General features: G+C 35.9%; 2 protein-coding genes across 9 annotated transcripts in view; one reads left to right on the top strand and one right to left on the bottom strand.

Annotated features, from left to right (window-relative positions):
- CRYZL1 (crystallin zeta like 1) overlaps window positions 1-19,540 on the bottom strand; it is a 30,173-nt gene extending 10,633 nt beyond the window's left edge. For 2 of the 4 annotated variants that reach the window (XM_011365673.2, XM_011365672.2), the window contains exons 1-6: window positions 19,399-19,540; window positions 11,916-11,987; window positions 10,200-10,277; window positions 8,225-8,297; window positions 5,366-5,410; window positions 4,088-4,156 (exon numbers count right to left, since the gene is read on the bottom strand). In XM_011365673.2, the coding sequence (XP_011363975.1) occupies window positions 4,088-4,156; window positions 5,366-5,410; window positions 8,225-8,297; window positions 10,200-10,277; window positions 11,916-11,981 (331 nt within the window). In that variant the 5' untranslated portion in view covers window positions 11,982-11,987; window positions 19,399-19,540. Of the gene's footprint in view, window positions 1-4,087; window positions 4,157-5,365; window positions 5,411-8,224; window positions 8,298-10,199; window positions 10,278-11,915; window positions 11,988-18,452; window positions 18,572-19,398 lie in introns of all 4 variants that reach the window. The other 2 variants (XM_023533880.1, XM_023533881.1) reach the window with 2 other exon arrangements.
- Window positions 19,541-20,127: 587 nt separating this feature from the next.
- Window positions 20,128-20,493, top strand: part of LOC105295856 (intersectin-1) — a 140,188-nt gene continuing 139,822 nt past the window's right edge. For 2 of the 5 annotated variants that reach the window (XM_023533877.1, XM_023533872.1), the window contains exon 1: window positions 20,172-20,440. Coding sequence is in view for 1 of the 5 variants with exons in the window: in XM_023533876.1 (XP_023389644.1) it covers window positions 20,436-20,440 (5 nt within the window). In the remaining 4 variants the exon portion in view is untranslated. Of the gene's footprint in view, window positions 20,441-20,493 lie in introns of all 5 variants that reach the window. The other 3 variants (XM_023533878.1, XM_023533874.1, XM_023533876.1) reach the window with 3 other exon arrangements.

Below are 20,493 nucleotides of genomic sequence, written 5' to 3'. Positions count from 1 at the left end.
GCTGGTATAAAAGTACAGCATATACAATTATGTACAGTACATAACACTGGATAATGATAATAAATAACAATATGACTGGTTTAGTTACTATACTTTTTAGAGTGTACTCTTCCTACTTATTGAAAAGTTTGCTGTAAAGCCACATGCCGTGCTACACCTCATACATCTTGTGTTTACTGCGTCCCTTCACTGCATCATTTTATCTTGTGCTTCATTTAATCTTGTGTTGTTTTGCATAGTAACATGCTGTACAGCTTGCAGCCTAGAAGCAGAAGGCTTCTAGGTGTGTAGTAGGCTGTGCCATCCAGGTTTGTATAAGTATGCTCTATGATGTTCACATGAGGAACTTGCCTAACGCTATATTTCTCAGAATGTATCCCTGTCGTTAAGTTGCACATGACAGTAATTAATTTGTCTGAGACCATATAGCTAGTAAGTTTGAATGTCTGACTCTAAAACTAAAGTAGAATGTCTGACATCTAATCTAATAGTATGTGCTCAATTTATGTGAAAGTTCCTTATATGAAATTTTCCAGGAATGTGTTCCATCATAAGAATTGGGACTACCTATATTTTTATTAAAAAATCAAACAAGCTATCCTTAAAAAAATGCTAACAGTAATAAACTACATTTAAGATACCAAAGGAACTGAAATTACATGGTTAGATATGGTTTAATGTTAAGATCCTTGCTTTTGTGTAAGATGTCCACAGTGTTTATTATTATAAAAACTAATAAATAAATAAAAGAGAGCCATGTCTGGATCAATAATAACAGTGTAGAAGAACCCAAGAATTATCATGTCAATTCTTTCTACCTTAAGTCAAAAGGAATAATGCTGAAAATTGTGCCAAATTTTGAATAAAAGGTAAAATTATTTTTATGTTTGACAGAATAGCTTGGGAATTGAAAACACAAAAGAGCTGGAAGAATTCCTCAATTTTTAACCCTCTCCTTAATGTTCTGCAACAGGATCAATAAGACAGTTTTGGGGAAGTTGTCTGGAACTTAGTTCTTTGGTTCAAGGAAAGAACAGACTTCTCTGAAGGTGACTGAGTACTGAGCTTTCATTAAAAAAAAAAAAAAAAAAATCACCAACGAAGTAATGGGAACTAAAAGAGTTGTGGTAAACTGAATATATGCCCTGAAAATCTTTAGGGAACATAATGAAATCATTTCCTTTTTCATAAAATGTTGCACTGCAACAGAGCTTAGAGCTCGCCTCGTTTGACACCCTTTTTTATGGACACAGTAAATGTACCCAGGGTTTTGCTTAAAGTCATCCACAATTGGTGGTCATTCTTAAAGTATTTTCTTAACATTTTACTGTATTTTCTTAAGAAATATCTGGAATAATTTCCTCTATATGTTGGTGGATTTCTGGACTATAATCCTCCTGATTTGTAGCAAAATAAAAGGTCATTTGTGTGGTTTGCTTGTCTTAGCTTAAGCTTTATAGCTAGGAAATTTTGATGTTCCCATTTGCTTTTCTCCTTCTGGTCCATTTTATAATTCTCCAGTGTTCAGCAATGCCTATAAGAATGAGCCTTTTTTGTTTTTTTCAATACTTAACCTTCTATAACAATTTAGTTTAGGGGATTTAGCCACAATTCAAACCTGGGAATCCACACTAAAGGTTTTTGTCGACTCCATACTTAGAAGGTTCTCAAAAGAACATGGGCAACAAGGACCCAAGGAAATTCTGGAGTCAAAAGTAGTGGTTTCTCATAAAGGAGCCAGTGGTGGTCATCAATTTTCAAACTGCATAATATCAAATAGCTATGGATCGGAGACTTTCGTAGCATGGTATCTGAAGATGAGTGAGCTTTATCTTTCAAAGGAAGACACATTCTAGCCTTAAAATACATATAACTAAGCACAGGCCTCAGATTTCTGGAAAACCACCTTTTTAAATTAATTTTTAATAAAATAATATGGCATTACTTGGAAATTTTAGACATAGTAAATGTCATTAAACAAGTTATTTACAATTTATAAATTTAGAAATGAAATGTCAAGAGCTTTGCTAGCCCAGTTCAAGTTACAATATGGACTCAAATGTATAAATTTACTAATTTTAACAGTCCAAAATCCAACTTGGCCTTCTGCCCCCACAAGGTCCAATTAGGGATTTTATCTTTAAGAAAAAACTTTGGAAAAATTTTAATGAAATATTTCAGGAACACAAAATAATATATGTTGACCTATATATAGATAAGGTATGAAGAATAACATGAGCCCTGCATAAGGAGGAGCTGATTGGCAGTACCACTGGAGCCCCGTGACCCACACCGATCACATACTCCTCCTATGCCCACAAAGGTAACTGCCGCCTGACTTATTTTTGGTTCATTGGTTTGTTTATTTTCTCAGCAATGCATACATTTTTATAATGGCCAGGTAAGATGTAAGACATCGAGATTTTCTTTAGAAGGAAATTTGAGACATCCTTAAAATAATTAGACACCCTGGAATGTTGGCTTTTGTTGGAAATGTTAGTGACACAAACCTCATTTGAAGCTACAAGCTCTGTCTTGTTTTCATGTGTTTTGTGTAGCAACTGTCACAGTTCTGGTAGCACCCAGAATAATTAATTCCAGTAACCCACCTTCCCTTCACTTCCAGTTATATTTAGAACTGAAGTGAGATACAATAGACTACACTTTATATTTCAGTATCTCCCAAATCATGAACTGAGTTGTATCATAAAAGTTAATTTGTGAGTTAGCTATCTAATTTCACTGTAGAAATCATGTACATAGGTTTTTAATCTTTGCTCTCAAAGTGTAATTAATCCACGAAGTCTAGCTTTTTTTTCTTAAAGTAAATTCAAGATGTTATGTAATTCTACCTTTATGTATTTCAGTATTTATCTTTAAATTACAGGGACATTTTCTGATATAACAATATTGCTATTTTCACAGATGACAAAATTATCAGTAATTTCTTAGTGTCATCTAATACCCAACCCATGTTCAGACTTCATTCTCTCAGAAAATCTCCATCTGATTTTTCATCTCTATATTTTCTTTATATCCTTAAGATATGCTTAACTTTGTGTGGTTTTGAACTTTATAGAAATAAATGGTATCACACTGTTTGTATTCTTGCTTTCTTCACTCAATATAGTTTGTGAGATTCATCCATCTTGATACGTTCGGCTGTTATTTACTTATTTTCACTGCTGAGTTAAATTGCCATCTTGGAATATCTTTAGTTATCCATTTTCCTGGTGATGAACATTTGGGCTGTTTCCTTTTTCATTTCACAATTACAAACATGCTATTATGAACTCTTGTGCATTTCTACTGGCGCACATCAAGTTTCTGTGAGGTACAAAACTGTCTGTAGAATTATTAGGTCTGAGTATCCATCGTTACCTTTATTAGATAACGCTAAAATATTTTCTACTGCATTTGTACCAATTTACACTCCTGGTGCATAAAAGGACCCATCGTTCTGCATCCTTGCTGACCCTTGCAATGGTCACATTTTGTAACTGTCAGTCTTGTGCGTGCATAACGGCATCTCCAAGTGGTTTTAATTTGCTTTTCTCTGATCACTAAGGAGATGCAGCATCTTTTCACTATGGTTTCATGAAGTGTGTGTGTATGTGTGTGTGTCATTATTTTAATTTAAATATACGAAAAGAAAATTATTATAAGAAAAATTAAAATTTATTATTTCAGTTATAGGGAACACTTAGCAAAAGATATTAGCTAAAGAAACCAAAGTGTTCTTGAGTCTTTCCTGTCTCAGACTCTACATGTATTATCTAGATTTTTTAAATTAACCTTTCCAATTTCAGTTAATAACCAAAAATAAGAAGTAAAAATATTCTGATTAGGAATATTTCAGAGCCAAGGAGAAACTGCTTGTCAACCCTCTTACCACGAGTATAAGTGAAACTTAAAGTTCTATATACTGCTTAGTAGGAATATAAATTTTATGATACTGAATTATAAGCTGGGGGATTCATATGACTGGCCAACAGTTATTTCCTATGTACACTCACGGTAGATACAAAAGCATCAAAATGTTACCAGCCCCCACACATCAGTGAAGTGAGACTTTTATGCCACATACCCAGGTAGTGCTCATGTACTCTAACAACTTCGCAGAGTCCAGGGTCTTCAGAATCCAGGGGTAAAATTCCTGAAAATTAAAACGAAAAACTTAAGAGAAACAATCCCCACATGAATGCATTAATTCCTAATGAGATGCGCTTTAAGTGTTAGTCTAAATTTTGTTCAGTGGAATTTTGAGGAAGATTTCAGTAATTACTGGTGTAGGGAAGGAACAGACTTCAGAAATATGAGAGAGAAGTAATTTCATTTTCTGACATAAACACTATAACATCTGTACTATCTTTTCCTTTCCTTTCCTCTTTCTTCTTTCACCTCTGAGTGACGGTAAAGATGATGGCTGGAGTCTTGGGTGAACCCAGGTTCCTCATTAAAATTGTCCCGGTGCACAGCTACCTTCCCACGGTTGGTTCTATAAGATACCTCAGCATGCTCCCAGTAAGTCCCACTTTCTCCGAAGCTAGTCTGATTTTATTTTTGGTCTCTTACAAAAAGAATCCTGAGTAATACAGTGTCAGGAACTTCTTGGCCAGATAAAAAAGAAAGACAGAAATAATAAATTCTTCAAGAAAATACGTAAGTCAAAGGCAATATCGTAAGACATGAACAAAAATATTCCTACAAATCTATTCTTAACAGCTTCGAGCATGTCATAAAGTTAAACATTTTCTAAGTTTATATGAATATCTTCCTATGAATAGTTCCCACAGAGAAATGATAATTTCAAAGACTATGATTGAAATCATATTTTATACGTTTGTGTGACTGTCTAGGACACAAGTATAAATACATATATGTGCAAAATAGTATTAACTGTGGATTAAAAAAAAAAAACAGTAAACGAAATGTTTCTAGTAAATTTCTTTTACAAGAGTAGTGAGGGGAAATCTTGTAAAACTCAAGCTGATGTGGGGAGGGCAGCTTCTGCGTAGCCGAGTCAGTGAACAGTCTTCAAGCAGATGACCTATGACGTTTCCCTATAGTCCCTGGTCCAGCCATGGGCTGAGGTCCTGTCAGGAAAGGGCTGAACCAAGCATAGGAATAACTATGCTCGTCTTTTTGATCTCTAATATTATTAAATAGACAAATATTGAAAAGTTTTAAATGCTCTGCTATAGAGATCAAACTCCCAATTTTCTTCGTCAGTGGACATTTGAGAGCAAATTCCAAAAAGCAAGAAAGTATGAAGAAAGGTCACAATAAAGATTAATAACTGTATAGAAAAAAGAGATGACAGTAAAATAGATGACCTGAAATAGGACTGTGAATGACAACTTACCGACCACTTCATCATCTCGTTGAAAGAATGATACCTTGTTTCCAACTAAAGAGTGAAGAAAATTAATAATTAGTATAATGAGGCTATTAAATGTATTCTTATTTAACTCAAATAAAAAGATCCATGGGTTTATAAAAAGTCTTGAACTCAGAGAAAAGGTCAAAAACTTCTAGGACATTCTGACCAGATAGAACACTTCAAATCTGGATTCTCTATAAATTTTCTACAAAATCTGGGCCACGGAGCTGTTGACACCACAGAGAAGGATGAAGGAATAAAGGAAAACAACTCCACAGCTCCTATGATGATTATGTTGCTTTCCACCCTTCATGTGGTTAGCACAATTTTCTATCATGATTTTAGCTGCAGAATCTCAGACACACAACGGGAAATTCTGGTAAGAGTCACATGTAAAATTACTTTGGGATTATGGAAATAAATTGAGACTGGTGCCAAGACATGTTTTGGAACTATATGGAAATGACAGTTATATCTTCTCTGAACACGTAGAGAAAAAGCTCCTACTATCCGTCAACTCTTTAGAATATCTTTGTTCAAATAGTTACAAGGGAAAAGAGGAAGAAAAGCCAAATGTCACTGAATGTCTTACTTGTGTCCAGGATTTTAGTGTATTATCCCATTTAATCTTAATGGCAAACACGAGGTCGGCATCATTGTTCTTATTTAACTTACAAGAGACTGAGGTGAAGCAGTGAAGCAAGGTGGAAGCCTCAAATCTGGACACTGGCTGGCTCTGTCATCAAAATGGCCCCAGAACTCATTTTTTTCGTACTCAGCAAGGAACTCTAAGTCTGATATTCCTACTTTCAAGCCTTCTGTTCAGAGTTTATTTCTTTGGATCCCTCCTGTGCCATTGTCCTCCGATGTCTTTGCCTTCTGATCCACTGTACTTTTCTCTTTCCTTTCTGCTACTGATCTTCCACCTCCTGGGACCACTCTGATCGTTTTTTCTTGGCCTCCTTCACACTCCTTTTGATGGTCCCTCTAATAGTGGGTTCTCAAGGGTTCCATGCTATGCATATGTCTCTCCTCCATTTCTACTCCCTTCCTGGGTGAGTTCATCAACTCTATTATTTCAAATACAACCTACATGCTGACAACTCTCGAATATATGTCTCTCACCTTTGAGCTTCAACTCACATAATTGCTTATGACGTTATCTCCAGTGGCATATCACTCAGGTACCCTGAACTCAACAATCATAAATCTAAACTCACCGTCTTCCTCGAAATCAAATCCTCTCCCCTTATCAATCGGCGGCACCAAGTCATACCTTAACCAGAATCCTATAAATCAGCCCTGGCTCTTACCTGGTTAATTCCCTTGTTCCAGTCAATTATTAAGCCCTGCTGACTTGACTTCCTCAATATTTCTTAAATATGTCCCTCTTCTCCAATCTTTCCCACCACTGTCTTGGTTATGGACTCTGTCATCTCTTGCCTACTGGTCTACAACCCAACCAGTCCTCTTACGTGTTTGCCTCAAATCTACTCTTCATATGGCTACTCTAATAATCTCCCTTAAAATCCAAGCTGATATGAGGCTCATCATGAGTCTGGCCCTTGCCAACCCTCCTGCCTCATTTTTTCGGGGGGAAGGAATGAGTGTTTATATCACCATTAAATATTGTGTTCATTATCTTTTATTCTTCTATGCTTGAAATACAATTTGACAAAATGTTTCTGTGTCAAGTATCTTACCTCTAACTCCTGCCGAGAACTTCATTTTACTCCAGCAACACCAAACTCTGTAATTCTTACATACGTCACATTATAAGTTGTTTCTCTGCCTTTGCTCGTGATCCTCCCCCTCCCTGCCTCTTACTTTCTGGCTAACTTACTCCAAAAAACCTTTCCTGTTTCTTCTGGCTGGGTTGGGCATCTGCTCTCAGAGCTTTTGTAATAATATACTTGTATGTGTGTATGTCTCCTCCCTAGATTGTGAACATTGTGAGGGCAGAAACTTTGTCTTAATTATCTTCACGTACCAAGCAATTATCAAGTGCTCATTAAATATGGACTAAATGAATAAATAAATATTTACTCATCTTCTGGCTACTGTAATTCCTATTTTTATTTTCCTGCTGTGTGAACAGAAGAATGGAGAGGGAACAAAATTACGATTTAGCTGTGTTAGACTACATTGAGAAAGAGTATCAAATAAATATATTATGGGTTAAAATCAAAGGCAAAACTCAAACCCATTATATCACATGGTCATTCATTCATTCATATATACAGAAAGAGCAACCATATACTGATTAATCATGAACGATTAGCAGTGATTAAGAACAGTAGGTCTACTTAGAAACAAATTATTTCAAGTACTTAGGCATATATGTCTGGCATTTAAGACCATTATTTTACTAAATAAAACTTAAATTTTTTTTTCATTTAAGGCAATCAAAAACTCTTACTGCTTATTTCTCCCCAGAACTCATTTTTAGATGAGCAAAGTGCTTAACTTTTAAATGCTCATTTTTAGACAAACTTTAAAATTTAATGTGAATGTAGTTACTAGTATATAAGTTTTGGCCCAAAGCCAAATTATACAAGTAATATAGGCTGGTCTGTAAACATCATAAAAAGAATGTTGGTCATTCTATTCAATATAATTATTCACAGATTTAAATATATAATCCCTATTTACTAAAGTGTAATAAGCTCTTTAATTATAAAACACTAATTAAGTTCTATTTTTCTTTTTGATTTAAAAAAAGAAAACATTTCTGTATTTTATATTTGAAGTGTGTATGATTCTATGTGCCAATAAACCAATTAGCTACCATGTAATTTCTTCTACCTTAGAAAATACAGATATTTACATCTGTAAACTTACCATCTAACACAATTCCAGCAATTTCTCTCCCAACGGGAAAAAAATCCTTCTCCATCTTCATTTCTGCCAGAAGCTAAATCATGACAAAGGCTATTTATTGTCAAGAATAAATCCTGGCTGCTTCTTATACAAGAGGAAAGCAGGAACAAAAATCAAACCACAGAAAAAGCAAATGTGATTCAATTCCATCAAGATAAAGCAAGTAACTTCGCAAAATAGGTTTCTCTATCGAGTAGGAACCAGAGTTTGCTGAGGAATTAGTTGATATGTAAGATGTGGGTGTGAGTATTATTATTCAAAGCACCATTAACATATACTTCGTTGAACATCTTTACTCTGCCAAGCATGAAGGGAAATTATGGCCCAAATTTACCAGTTACCTCGTTTGGATGGGGTGAGGGGTGTGTGGAGAGGACACTGTTGAATAAGGGGATCTGGCTAATAAGAACAAAACGTTCTCAATTCCCACACCCTTTAAAATCATCTGAGTGTTTTTCACAAGTCTTGGATTAGGAATCAGGTGGAAAGAAGCAATGGATATACATAGGGAAATTACTATATAATTTCGAACTAGCATTTCTTTTTTTAAAGATAAATTATTTATTTTTGAGAGATTAGCAATTTGTAAACTGATCAAATTTAGTATTTGACTTGTGAAGTGACAGAGTATACACAGATAAGCTTGTAGTTTAAGTTCTTGCCACTTTATACTTCTATAGCACCAGAGCTGCAGAATCCATTTGTAGGTAACATACTATTTTAGGAACAGTATGTAAAAGGAAATTGAAATAATTCTTTTGTATATTTGTTCATTTTTCAGTTTTTAGATCTCTTGTATATACTTGATTGCCTGAAAAGTCTTTTTCAATGTGGAACTCTGTACTTTTCCTAAATTGATAACATGACATTCTTATAGAAATACTGGGCGTTTTACGTCACTTCTTTTATGCAGACTTTTACAGAGCTATAATTATGGTTACAGCAATTGCATCTCTCTTCCTTCACTTACCATGAGCATTTTCTTACATTATTATACAATTTTCATAACTTGTTTAAAAGTTGTGCAATATTTCATTAAATTGACTATTATATTTTCTATTTCTTTCTGTTAGACAGGAGATAATCTCCTAGACTGGGAGTTTAATGAATTTTTCGTAGTTTTAAAAAGGACACCCTAGAAAGGCTGAACACAAGAACCCTGCAGACATGTAGTACTAGTATTCCTGGTGAAAAGACTTTAGAGCATCTCACTAATTCGGTTCTCAAGTCAGGCTCATGTTACAGAGTTGCCCAATGGAAGCCTCTAACTTTGTTCTATAATTTCCCTAAATGTGATTTTATTGCAGAAAACTTTTAGATTCCTAGAAATTATGGTGACATTATAATCCGATAAGTTAATGGTCCAATTAAACTATGGTATTAATCTTTACAAAACCGAGTATCTAGACCTGCTATATTTATTATAGCACTTAAGCACAATTTACCATTTGAAAACTTTCTATGTATTTCATGTTCAATAACAGAAAGCTACTGGGTGGCATGAGGTTGGGGAAGTGTATGAGAGAAACACAAAGAGAAATGACAGAAACAACATGAACTCTATTTAAAGACATTAATTAAAATTATCTATAGAATAGTTAATAAATTAGGTTTCTATATTTTTACTATATTTATAAAGGTAATTTGTTCCTTGATTATAGGCCTTAATAATTATAAATTTTCAGGTTTTCACAATGTAAAGGAGTTTATAAGGTATTTTCATATGTTAATATAAAATACATGACTTCAATTAGACTAATAATTTATCTTAATATAGAAATAAGCAAATTCATATACAACTTTTCCCTGAACTATTCTTTTAAGGATGATGATAATTTCTTGGCACTCAGAAGTCAGATATCATTATAATACATTTGTACACTAAATATACTATGAATCTCTTATTTGACTTTGGCCAAAATGAAAGCCCCAGTACCTTTGTATTTATCTGGCTCAGAGCACAAGCTTTAACTTGAAGTTTCACATAGTTATCCTCTGTAACAGGAAGATTTTCCTAGAACCGAATGAAAACAGAATATTAAACATTCCTTTGAGAACATGACTTTATGTTGTAAAAATTTTCATTCATGGAACAAAATGAAACAGACCCCAAATCTTATAGCCAACTTAACTGAAAAAGCTATGAGTAATTATTCAATAGTATACTACCAAACTAGAATAAAAGGAATTTTGGGGTAAATTTTTAAGAATGGCTTAGGATACATATTTTGAAAATGTCATCAGATACTGACATGGACACATATATGTGTAGACAATAAACAGGATAACCAAGTAGAGCAACAAATATTTAATTCATTTCAATCTAAATAATCTCAAAGCATCTAACCTTCACACAGGGACATCCTTATACATATATACATATAACATGTAGCCTTTATTAATTTTGGAATTTCTTAATGCTATAAATGAAGTTCTTGAGTGTTGCTTGTTTATCTTATTTAATATTGCCTCGCTTAACATCTGTCTTGGACATTTCAGCATGCCCCATGGGATTCTGGAGTCAAAGTATAAATTTAATGGAACTTAATTATGCTCCCTTTTCACAGCCAGATATAACTTCAAATGCAAAAAAATATTTCGCACTCAGGCACTCAATGTCATTCACCTGTATTATTAAATATTACCTTTTCTCAATAATTAAAATATTCTCTTCAACTCCTGATATGCCTCAAAATTAGATCAAAAGCTAGCTAAAAATAGCTACTTGCATAGTCCCTCCCATGGTCTATTAAAGGGATCACTGTGTTTTAAACATGAACACAATATTCTGGGAGTATCTCTTTTTAAATCTCACATCTAATATTATTTGGTGATAGTATAAAGATATTCAATAATATCAATGAATTTGTGGATTTTATTCATTATTGTGTGAGCCTGGAGACAATTCTTTCCAAGCCAGAGGAACCTCCTTAACCCTCATGTTGACCTAATGGTAGAAGCCAAGCTGTTTGAGATTTAGACTCCTGACCTAAATGATTTTGGAGTTAGTGAAAGATAATGAGAAAAACTAGATTGTGTTCATGATCCAAAAATTCTTATTACTACTATGAAATATACATCTATGAAATACAAACAGCACTTAGTTTTTGTCTCTAAATTTACGGAGGAATGATTTTGGCTTGCCACAAAAAAATTCCAAACAATCACTATATATGAAAATTCTACTATCTATTCTTAAAAGTAGTAAAAAACAAGAAAACATTTAAAACTTAGTGAATAAGTTAACTTTGCAAAGCCCAAAAATTAGTGTGGAAAACAATGCTTTTCTAAAAACCTTTTTCATCTCACAATTTGAGAGAAAATATTTTCTGAAATATGGTTACAATCTGGAAATTCACTCTATTATGGTATTCAGAATAAGATGAGTTAATTTTGCAATATATAAGATTACTAAGGTTGTTCTGTTATCCTAATATCTATGCCACCATCCTGAGGAACTAAAATCTCTTTTGTAGAAACTCTTTTAAAAATACTATTATAGTAAAATAGGGATCACCACTGTCACAGAATTAGAGGAAAGTCATTTATAGAGTTTCATTTAATTTCCATTCAAAATAACATAATAGATTATTTAAACCTGGGCTAATATACTTAACCTTGTTTCATTTAATGATTAAACAATTTTTCTTACTCTTTCTTGAAATACAAATGTTATTTCCTCATTTGTAGAATTTCGTTGAAAATATAAACCTTTCATATTCACCTAAAAAAAAAAAACAAAAATATACATGAAATAAACTAATAAAATGTCTAACAGAACGAAAGCAAAAATTAAAAAACAGTGCTGGCAAAGGACAAAATGACAATTATAAAACTAGTCTTCAAATAAGTAAATTTAGATAATAGTTCTTAAAAGTGATCACATAAGAGAATATGCAATATAGTCTCTGGGAACACGTCTTAGGGAGAATGGGTTTACGGCTCAACCTTTCACACAAAGGTGAGCCTGTGCTTAATTTCACTCTGCTATTCAATAAAAACTATTAGATCTACTCAGAAAAAAACTTCTGATGGCCAGAGAGCTCAATTTTAATTACCAAAGGTGTCATTTAAAAGGATTTCAGCCTTAAAAAACACCTTTAAAAAGGAAAAAGTGAAACATCAATACGCTCATTGAAATTGTGCCCGTAATTCTTCTATAACTTTACAACCGTTTAATGGGAGTATTTGGACCTGTATTCTGTGGACTTCTCCAAGCATCTCTAAGGATTCCACAGTCGTTTCTTTAATTTTCATAGTTACTGTATGGGAAGACCACTTTTGTAAATGTAAATTTTATAGAAGAATAAAATACACATAGAAAAGTGCACAGATTACATTGTATAGCTTGCTGAATTTTACAAAGTGAATATGGCTATGTCACAGTAGGAAACACATCACTAGAACTCCAGCTTTTAGTCACTACCTCTCCCTTCTGAGACTATTCGGCATCCTTCCAGTTTTAACAGCACCAATTAGTTTTGTTGGTTTTGACTTTATATAAATGAAACCATACTCCTGTAGGCCCGCTTTCTTTTTCTCAATATTATGTTTGTTTCATCCATGTTGTTGCTGGTAGTTGTAGTTCATTCATTCTTATTGCTATATAGTATTCCATTATAGGAATACTATTTACCCATTCCACTAGAGGTAGACATTTGATTGTTCCCAGTTTGGGGATTTTACACACTATCCTGTTAAGACCATTCTTGTACATGCTTCCTGGTAAAAGTACTATTACTACATTTATTTAATGAATGAGGAAACTGAGTCTTACGGAGGTTAAAGTACATATCTGGGATCTTATAGCACCAGGTGGGCCAGAGCTAGGACAAACCAGGAGCTACCAACTCCAAAGTAATTTCTGTTAACCATTTTTTTTTAACAGTTTTCTATTGAGCTGCTAACATTAGATACTTCACTTAAAACTAGAATCCTATATCCTTCAGTTTAAGATTGTCAATTATTAAGTACTTGTTGATAAAACTGGCTACATAATTTGCAGAGCCCAGTGCAAAATCAAAGTGTGTGGAACCTTGTCCGGTAATTATGAAAATTTCAAGATGGTGACAGCAGAACATTAAACCAGACATGTATATGTTCCTTTTGAGTGTGAAGTCCAATGCAACCATATAGGTCCCATGCCCATGAAACAAGCCTAATGTTGAATCTTAGAGGATCTAATGGAGCCATATAAAGGGTTTTCACTGAGTAGTTCAGCAATGGTTGCTGCTCTTTAGAATATAGTAATCAAATGCTGGAACTAACAGAAATGAATATACATTCAAGACATATGTAATTATGTATGTAGCATGTATTAACAAAGTATATAAAACCAGGGTGAGCTCTGATTAAATCAATTCTAACCCTGGGTTACAGAGGGGCTTTGTGTGTATGTTAATGTGATGGTTGGCAAGGTAGGGGAGAGGGGCAGAACCTACTAAGCACAGACACAGCAGCTATGCACTCCCTATGACATTAAATCTATCCTCTCCTGCCTAGCTTTCAAGGCTGTCTAAATACATTATCCACTGTCCCAAGTTGATCTTACTCCCCCATTTTTCCAACGCACACCCTCTGTCTGATCTAGTCACTATGACTTCACACCATATGGTTACCCCCGTCTCAGGGCTTCTAGGCATTGTTTGTTCTCTGAGACTAAGCCGTACTTACTCTACAGATTCTGCGATAAAGCTCAATCCTACTCCCTCCCTGATATCTCCCCCAGTGACACTCAATCTACTCCATCTGTTCATTCTTCTAGATTACATTACATACTAACAAAACCTTGCCTTATTCACTTACTAGTTAGTTCCTCCAGTGAATTGCTTGGGAGAATCAATATCCATTATTAGTGAATAAATAAATCTCTGCTCCTACTCAGTCTGGAGGTACTAGTGTTGCTGTTTTGAGAAATGGAACTTTAACACAAAACCTTGATTTCAAAGAATCTCCTTTTGTAATTCTGGAAGCCACTATTTTCTCAACCTACTGCATCTTAAAACATATGGGATGTCTCCCAGATCAGAAGTCACATGGATCTCAAATTGCATGCACCCCAGTTTCAAAGACCCAGAAAGATTACTGCACTAGAGCAAATATCATATACATAATAATGCCAATATTTTTAGTTATATCATCCTAAATAGTTCCTCCAAATTTTAGGTTAAAATTGGCCTGGCTGGTAAAAAAAAGGACATTCAAGTTGGTCCAGTAAGAACTATGTAGGAACAAAAACATACTCAAAATTACAAAGCGAAGAAAGAGAAGTGTTTTTACAAAAGTGGCAAGGAAATTGAGGGAATATTATTTGTTTTGCAACCCCAAAAAAGGAATACTGAGTTCCTGATACTCAGAAAATGGTGGAATGGATGGTATTCAAGGCCCACATAGTCTCTTAGGCACTGGTCTAGATTAAATGGAATGTTTAGTCCATTACTTAGTAAAATTTTTATTGAGTGTAGATATTTGCACAAGGAAATAAAATAATGGGACACCTTATAAAATAAAAATGTAAATTAAAATATGTAATACTTATGCCATTTCCAAGAATGAATGACATGTGACTTGAAAATTACATGTTCTACTGTAAACTTTCTTTTATCAAATAAGTGCTAAGTAGAACTTTTAAATGAAAATAAACCTGTTTAAAAAGGTAGGCTGATGTGCTCTATATAAAGCATAAAATTTTTATATTTTTCTAGGTACATCAGATTTTAAATACATTTGAGATAAGTCTACAAGCTGAGAATTATGTTTGTAATACTTTTCATTTTTATAATGGTCACACGTTAAACCTATTAACAAATCTGGAGAAACAAAAATTAAGACACCGATTTTAAATAATTTTTGGCACAAAGTAGAGGACTTTGCATAAATTAAACATTTGCTATAAACAACAATTCAAGAAAACAGTCAATAAAAGTACTTTTTAAAAGGATTTCCAAAAAATCAATTGGAAATTTTCAATGGCTTCTTACGTATAACAGCAACTTAGTTGTAACAGCAATACAGATTTCACTAGCTTTTCTCCTGCTACACTTAAGTCCACAAGGAGATCGCTTATTAATAATTGTAAATAAAGCCTTTACAGATCATTCCTTATCTACACTTTCACACCATAAGTGTTTTGAGTATCAAATCAACCTCAAATTCAAGAGACATAAAACTGGACTCATCTTTCTTCAAGATAAAATTTTGCTGTACCAACCCTCAGTCATCAAAGATATCTTAGAATCTATCATAATTTCTTCTTCTGTATTAAGTTATTGACCATAAAGCTTCTTTTATCTTTTGATGTTCTGGCATACCTGCTCTTTTTTGGTTTTGATAGGTATTAGCACAAGTGATGAGCTAACATTGTAATGCCTCAGGCCTGGACTATGGCCACAGGCTGCTGATGGCTTCATTTCCTTCTCTCATCCAGATCCATCTGTGGACAATTTAATCCCTGAAAGTCCAAACTCTTCTTATATGCTCAAATTTCTATTATTCCCCAAGTCAAACTTTGTAATACTGTAGCCACTTCAGGTTCAAGATTCAGTAATATTTCTAAGCCACCCTCATTATCATTTTAAGGAAAGCATAGATATTGTCAAGCAGGTAGACTACAGAAAAAAACAGATAAAGTCATATCTGAAATGCGGCCCCATCTGGTTATCATAACGCCAGGATTTGTGCATAGCATTATGATACTAGTTTGATTGTTAGAGATAAATCTTCAATTATGTTGAAGAAGTGACTTAATATTAAGTTTTAACAATGTTTTTACGAATTTGAGACTTTTCATACATGTCCACATAACCAATAAATATGTCAAACGATGTGCCCAAATATTTGGTTAAAAAATATGGCCAGCAAATCAAACTAACTAGATGGAGGTTTGGTTTAAGTACCATACTTTGCAGGTTGTGGAGAATGGTAGTCCTAAGTAGATAGGCTAGCTCTGCTTCTTAAAGAGGGAGGTGAATGCATGGTTCTAAGTTGGAGGACACGTCTACAATGTGTAGGCAACAGTCTAGAAATCTGTATACTCTAACGACACTTCGCACGAGCAGTGAGTATACAGGTGTTTTGCTACATACAACTACATTACTCTCCTGTGCCTGTTACAAGATGGGCACAAGAGACACTGTGATAGTGGCTCACACCTGGCTAGACTCTAGAAATCGTTTCTAGCTAATAATGTTATAAGAACCTTTACTTTCAATTTTAGGTCTTAAACTTAGGAAAATACATGATGTTGTATGGTCCCTATCACTGGAGGGATTTAAAGAGAGGCTGGATAGATACTCACAGTGGCATCATAAAGTGGATTCAAGCATCATTTGAGGGGGGAGGGGTCTGAGATGACCATATTAAAGCCTCTTATGACACTCCAGACTTCTATAAACATTATCAAAGACATACTCGATTGAATTTAAACACATATGGCATAATCTTTACACCTCACACAACCTGATACCTAAAGATAGGTGAAGAATTAGGGAAGTTTTTTTTTTTTTTGATACAGGCTTTAGGTAGAAGAAAAAAACAAAAAAGTAAAAAAAGGCATTTGCTTGGAGATATCGAATTGTTGCCTCTATCTATGCAACAAATGGTTTTCCAACGTGTCTGTCTCCCAACAATAGCTCCCCAAAATGATGTCTTTTGAATTTCAAAAGATTTTTGATTAACTCTCCTGCCTCCAAGAGAGCTTAACTTTTATTATTTATTAATTTATAAAATATCTTTTCATTTAGGATTCTTACAGGAGGCACTCCCCTACCAGTACCTCTAGTGGGTGGGTTGGGGAGGTGAGATGGTCATTAGTTCCTTGATCTTACTATTCACTGTGGGTCATTTAATATATTAAGATCCTGAACACCAGAAACCTAATTTTAATTTATATTTCTGAATTAGCATCATATTTTCCCATACTGTACTATTGGGAAACAATGGAGCCAATGGTGTGATGAAAGAATCTTCTCTTTATGCTGGCTTAATCATGTGACACTGGGACAATGCAGGTGGTGATGAGGGACATACAAGCAACTGAGGGATCTTCGAATCTCTACTACACTTTTCCTCCTTTTCAACTGATTTAACCAATCTTTTCTACTAACATTGCAGTTTGTAAATGTTTACTTAATTTTTGTGTTCGCTGTAAGATCTTAAAAAAATCATTTCTTGTTTCAGATGCAAAATAGAAATTACAATTTTGATTAAATATTTGCTAATAAATTCAAAATCAAGAGAAAATAATTTACAGGATGTCATATTTATTATAATGTATAAAAAGAGAAAATGATTTTGCAAAATACCATATTTTAGCATGTGTAGGTATGTACGTTTTCACTCTTCTAATCATAAAACCTCTCCTTACTTCCAGGTACTACTGTTCATTGGGTCTAGAAAAATCACAAATAAAATTGTCTTTGAAATATTCTATGTGAAGTTCACAAGAGCAAGAAAACATTTTTATAATTAAAAAAAATGGTTTTACTAAAAACAAAACATTATCAAATGTTTCCATAGTAAAATATTTTAAGAATTTTCACGTTTTCCCATCTTTAGGGAAGTACGCAAGTGAATCAAGACATAATACCACCCAGGATGTAGTACTGGTCCAGAGGCCTAAGATCCCGATGTTTTGAACGCTCTTCTTCAATCCAGAACTTTGATTTTGAACGCAGAACACTAAGAATTGTAAAATTATCAAAATATTTCACTGCAACTGACAGGCAACTTAACCTTGCATGGGGAACCCTCTGTTTCATATCTGAATATCTCATCCTCTGCCATAAACTGAACAGAGGCATCAATGAAGTGAAATTATTGATAAAAAAGAATAATTATATACCGCCATGGTTGACAGATAGGATTTAGAAGTCAAACTGACCTGAGTTTGAATTCTGGTTCTCCTTCTTACTAGTGATCTAATTTTGGGCTATTTAATTTTAACCTTCTGGGCCTTAGATTTCATATTTATAAGAGAGATAATAATAGTAATTACCTCAAAGGACTGCTGTAAGGATTGAAGGATACATGCAAAGCACCCAGTACAATATTGGGCACAAAACAAGCATTCAATCAGTGTTGACTATTTTTATAATTTCTGTAAATGGAGCAGAGAACCTCGAAAGTAGTTCTGAAGCCCATCTCAAAGAGCAGCAAAGGGTTCGGTTAAAGGCAACCTGAGCTTTCACACCTTTTAGATTCTGCAGTGGGCGATTCATTATCATCTGGATCAGCGCTGTCCAACAAGGGTAGCCACTAGCCACATGTAGCTAAGGAGCACTTAAACTGTCCAGTCAGAATTAAGATGTGCTGTAAATGTAAAATATACATCAAATTTCGAAGAAAAAAGAATGTAAAATATCACAATTTAAATTTGATTATGTGATGAAATGATAATCTTTTGGATATACTGGATTAAATGAACCATATTAAAATTAATTTCACATGTTTCATGTTTTTGATGTAGCTACCACAAAATTTTAAATTACGTAAGTGGCTCGCATTATACTTATTTTGGACAGAGCTGATATTGAAATTTGCTAATCACAACGTGGACTAGCAGCACCTGGGAGCTTGTTAGAATCGCAGGGTCTCAGTTCCTGCCCAACCTACAGAATCAGCATCTGCACCTCAACAAATTTTGAGGTGATTTTTACGCATTGCTCCAGAGTATCAGCCGTTTAGCTTAAGAGGGCAAATCTGGCCCAATAGTCAGTCACACAAACGCGAACACACTTGCTGTATTTAGGTAATTGTTCACCAAAAAAGGAAAGTGGAGAAAGCAGAGGAGTAAAGAAAAAGAAACTCAAAGGAACAAACAGAAGCAGGTGTGGGAAATCCAACCCGGGAGATTCAGTGAAAGAAACTGCCAGACTTTTTGCCTTCATTAAAGGTGGAGGGAGATGCAAATTGAGATAAAATTTACAATCAACACCTGTAAGGAGCAGGAAATCGTCGGTTAAATGCCTTACCCGCCCCTCGGCGCCCTCAGCTAAGCTAGGCCTGGGCCCGAGGGGACCTGGGGTGCGACGCGAACCACCATCCGCCGCAAGGCTGGACGGTTGCTCGGGGAGTCTCTCGATCTTTCGTCCAAAGCCCTGTTTCCCAAGACACACGACGTATTTCCCGGGGCTCACCTGCCTCCGTGCGGCCCTAACGGCCTGCGCCTTCGCCACCGCCACCTTCAAATCTTTCTGCAGAGAGCCCGCCCCCGCCGGCCCAGGCGCTGCTCCCGTTGGTCAAGCCGCTCATCACTCTGGGACTCCTGGAGGCTGTAGAGAACGCCATAGCAACCGAATTTGGAACTACATCTCCCGGCATGTTCTGCTCCAAGGAGGAGCGAGGCGGCGCACAGGGGCTACCAATAAATGGGTGAAGTTGTAGTCACCTGGATGGATTCCGTTTTATGCAAATTTCAGTTAAAGACCGCACACACCCTTTATCATTTCTACCGTTTGCCCTGCCACCTTACTTGGACTGTGCCACACCTCCCTTTTTCGCCTCCACATTATTCTGTCCTTTAAAATCTTCCGTAACTAGACTAGGTGAAAGCATCGTAACTAGTATCTCGCATGGCGACGAACAGAGACACTGAAATCTTGGAACGAAATCTACATAAACCGGGTCAAAGAACCCCCAGACCAGAAGCCTCTGGTTACGCCTTCTGGAAGGGGGGCGGGGAAGAAGCGTACGCCTGCCCGCTTTGAGCTTGCCGATTGGCTTACTCGGCTGTCACTCTGTTATCTTCCATTTTTATCGGTCCCCCTTCATTTGTTCCCGTGGTGGGCGGGGCTAGAGGCAGGGGGCGGTGAGAAGGTGCGGGCCCCTTCTTCCGATTGGTAGGCTGTTTGTCCCCACCCACCTGAGGGCGGAGACGGAGGGTGGACGGGGGCGGGGCAGGCAGCCGAGGGAGATGAGGAGATAGGCGGGAGCGAGGGAGCGAGGGAGCGAGGGAGGGAGTGAGAGAGGTAAAGAAGAGCGGAGGAGAGGGGAGCGAGCGCAGCTTGGTTGCTCCGTAGTACGGCGGCTCGCGAGGGAGAATCCCGAGCGGACTCCGGGACGCACGGAGAGGCGGGCGGGGATGGTGTGCAGGGCTGCGGCTCCTGCGTCCCTCCCCGCGGCGAGTGAGCTGCACTGATTTGTCCCTGGGGCGGCAGCGCGGACCCGCCTGGAGATGAGGTGAGGAGCGGGCTGCACGGCGGCGGCCTGGAAGGGGGAGGCGGCGGGGGCGG

The sequence above is a fragment of the Pteropus vampyrus genome, unplaced genomic scaffold, assembly GCF_000151845.1.
Source record: "Pteropus vampyrus isolate Shadow unplaced genomic scaffold, Pvam_2.0 Scaffold114, whole genome shotgun sequence".
In the NCBI taxonomy this organism is placed as follows: Eukaryota; Metazoa; Chordata; class Mammalia; order Chiroptera; family Pteropodidae; genus Pteropus; species Pteropus vampyrus.
Note: the sequence above shows the minus strand (reverse complement) of the source record. Positions and strands in the feature narration are given on the sequence as shown.